The sequence below is a fragment of the Colobus angolensis genome, unplaced genomic scaffold (assembly GCF_000951035.1).
Source record: "Colobus angolensis palliatus isolate OR3802 unplaced genomic scaffold, Cang.pa_1.0 Scaffold83, whole genome shotgun sequence".
NCBI lineage: Eukaryota > Metazoa > Chordata > Mammalia > Primates > Cercopithecidae > Colobus > Colobus angolensis.
In genome coordinates this window covers 3,333,515-3,337,016 of record NW_012122154.1, presented here as the reverse complement: position 1 = coordinate 3,337,016, position 3,502 = coordinate 3,333,515, and the positions used below count along the sequence as shown (strand labels likewise).

The 3,502-nt window shown below is 45.7% G+C and overlaps 1 protein-coding gene across 1 annotated transcript in view; it reads left to right on the top strand.

The window, feature by feature from the left end:
- Positions 1 to 6: 6 nt before the first annotated feature.
- The window catches only part of MSL1 (male-specific lethal 1 homolog (Drosophila)), a 14,563-nt gene continuing 11,067 nt past the window's right edge, over positions 7 to 3,502 (top strand). Inside the window, exons 1-2 of the mRNA XM_011929849.1 lie at positions 7 to 247; positions 3,063 to 3,286. Of these exons, the coding sequence (XP_011785239.1) occupies positions 83 to 247; positions 3,063 to 3,286 (389 nt within the window). The 5' untranslated portion in view covers positions 7 to 82. The remainder of the gene's footprint in view (positions 248 to 3,062; positions 3,287 to 3,502) is intronic.

Sequence of the window (3,502 nt, the reverse complement as noted above, 5' to 3'; positions counted from 1 at the left end):
ACTACCTCTGCCCGGGCCGCCACCCCTCGCGCCCACCGCCACCGCCGGAACCCTGGCGGCCAGCGAGGGCAGATGGAAGAGTATGAGGAAGAGCCCTCTCGGGGGTGGTGGCGGCTCGGGAGCTTCCAGTCAGGCCGCCTGCCTCAAACAGATCCTTCTGCTGCAATTGGACCTCATCGAACAGCAGCAGCAGCAGCTGCAGGCCAAGGAAAAGGAGATCGAGGAGCTGAAGTCAGAGAGAGACACGGTACGGGAGGGGTTAATCTGCATTCGGGCCGAGGAGCGAGTTGTGCGCATGCTCGGGGGAAGGGGGCTGTAGGAGGTTAAGGCACCCCCGGGTTAAGGGTAAAGGAGGTTGGCCACCGGCAAAGGAGTATCTTAGGCTCTGGGTCTCTGAGAGTCAGGCTCACAGACACGTTGGGTTGGAGGGGAGGGTTAAAGGGCAACCTCCCAGGGGGAAGGGGAGGGGTTTCAGGTGCCAAAGGGTTAATTTAAAATGACAGCCCCAGACGTGTGGGAAAGATGTTTAGTGGGAAAAGACCTGATCTGTGAGGGGTTAAAAATGAAAGGGTGGGGTGTAGGTGTTGCGGCCTTATGGAAGGGTTAAATTAAAGAGCTATTGCGTTAGAAATGCACGGTGAAGGAGAGGGCTGTAGCAAGCAGCTGTTGCTCTCACCACTGCTGCAGCATCTTTAGATAGGGCAGTAGGCCTTTTAGTGGGCACAGGGGCAGAGGTGATTTATATGGAATCCTATTTCAGTTTTCTTAAATGATATTAAGGGAAGCACTGCCTTTGATTTCAGACAGCTTTTAATAGGAACCTGAGTTCTAATACATGACCCACTGACCAGGTCCCTTGTATAAGCATGGTGTTTGAAGCTGGAAGATTTTAGGGCATCAGGGGAAAGTAAGCTTATTAAATGTATTAAATAGACCTCCCCATCCTTATTTTAGAATCTTAGGGAGTAGGAAAGTCGTTTATTATTTCTTTACTTCTGAGTAGCTTGGACGACACAGGCTTGTTTTTACTGCAGCAGTAGTTAAAGGCACCTCCGCGTTAAAACATATTCCTTCAGATATGAGGGAAGCTGGGGTGGGGGGTATTACTGTGCTAGCATACCTTACAGCTGACTAAAAATAAACATGGTTTCTACAATTGTTGTGTTCAGGCTGCAGCAATCTCTCTTTCCCTCTCTCCCTCCCTCTTCTTCTCTCTCTCTCTCTCTCTCTCTCTCCCTTTCTCTCTGTCTGTCTGTCTCTCTCTCCCCCTCCCTCCCCGCCGTCCTCATCTCTCCCTCTCTCCTCTTTCTGGCGTCGTGTGCGCTAAGAGCTGAGCAAGGGAGCAGGCGGCTATTCATTTTGTTTGCTTTCCAAATGAATCGCATCGGGTGGCTGTTTTATTGGAGAATGCATTCTGCAAGGTGGATTGGGAGCTGGGGCAGGTCTCATTAAAATATCTCATGGTGTTGATTTGTGGAAGTTACTCAACATGGAGGTGGCACTGCTCTAGACTGTACTGCAGTCTAGGGGTGTGATGGTACCGTAATTACAACACATCATATCCTTGTATGGGGGGGAGTGGGAAGACAAGGACCAGTGAAGGAGAAAAAATAAAGGAAATGTCACCCACAAACGGTGGTTAAGGGCTGTGAATCAAAACATATACAAGGAGATGAAATGAGAGTATGGCTGATAGGGGGGTTCTCTGCTGATCGTGGAGGTTTCTGCTCAGTTCCTGAGGTAATGGCCTCTTTGCAGGCTTTCCTAGTCAGGAAAAGTGGGGTGAGTTAAGGATAGAGTGTTAGAACTTGGTACTCACTGCTTCTGTTGTGTATTGCAATTTTAATGTTGCTTAAGCTTGTTTCACTTATGCCAGTTGTTGTTTGGCCTTGTCTGAAATCTATGCAATGAATGTAATGAAGCCAGCATTAATATCATTGTCTAACCCAGATAAAATTCTTGTAATAGAGTATAAGTAGCACAACACCTTTTCTCAAAACTAAACTAACACAAAGTTTTCAATGATAATAGACTTCCATTTTCTGTTTAGATTTTTAGTCCTTTTAATTAAGACTAAAGGAACTTTGATTTTAATAAATATTTAGATGAATAGGTATAATTTTTTGTGTTACCTCAAATACAAAGCAATGTGTATATATCATGATGGTTGGAATTTATGGGTACTGATTTCTATTTTCCAAATGAAATGTTCATTGTTTTAAAAGTACCCCCTCCCACACATACCCCTTTCAAGTAACACTGCCATTCCTGGTAGCACTGTATGAGCTCTTAATTCCTTCTCAATGTACTGTTTGCACTTTTCTGTTGTGTATAGGGTTTTGGAGTAGAAGTAGAGAGGATAGAATTTGGACAATCTTAGGGCCTCTTAAAAGAACATGTAGGCTGGGCACGGTGGCTCAAGCCTGTAATCCCAGCACTTTGGGAGGCCTAGGCCGGTGGATCACGAGGTCAAGAGATAGAGACCATCCTGGCCAACATGGTGAAACCCTGTCTCTACTAAAAATACAAAAATTACCCGGTGTGGTGGTGGGCGCCTGAAATACCAGCTACTCGGGAGGCTGAAGCAGGGGAATTGCTTGAACGTGGGGGTGGAGGTTGCAGTGAGCCATTGCACTCCAGCCTGGGTGACAAGAGCAAAACTCCATCTCAAAAAAAAAAAAAAGAATATGTATACAATTAATTCTGGAAACTCCCAAACCAACTTGGAACCACAAGGATAGCAGTAGCAGAGACCATGCCATTAAAAGGCATGTTATGGTCCCTCCCGGTGCAGAGGATCTCCTTACAGAAGAATGAACTACAAATTCCCCCATGCTTCTTCCCATCTAGTTTGGCCTTTAAAATTAAACAGTAATACCTTGTCTTCTCTTTTTTGTTTAAGGGAAACTGTTCAAATTAATTAATGTCTGCCTATTTAAAAAGTTGAGTTGATGTGGGCCATAGAAAGAGGCAGAAGACTATATGATTCCTAAATGGGGCTAAGTATCTGTGTGTTTAATTTTTTATGTGTTAAGTCTGCATTTTGCTACTCTCTCTTTTAGCTCCTTGCTCGGATTGAACGTATGGAAAGGCGGATGCAGCTGGTAAAGAAGGATAACGAGAAAGAAAGGCACAAGCTGTTTCAGGGCTATGAAACTGAAGAGAGAGAGGAAACAGAGCTATCTGAGAAAATTAAACTGGAGTGCCAGCCGGAGCTTTCTGAGACATCCCAGACTCTGCCTCCCAAGCCTTTCTCATGTGGGCGGAGTGGAAAGGGACATAAAAGGTGTGCTGATAATTTTGTTTGATGAGGACACTTGTTACTAGTGATTGAGAGTAGGGGATTATTGGGATTTATGAATTGGTTTTATAGCAATCATAACTTGCTTTAGAAGTCTTCTGTGCTTTGGCCGGGCGCGGTGGCTCAAGCCTGTAATCCCAGCACTTTGGGAGGCCGAGACGGGCGGATCACGAGGTCAGGAGATCAAGGCCATCCTGGCTA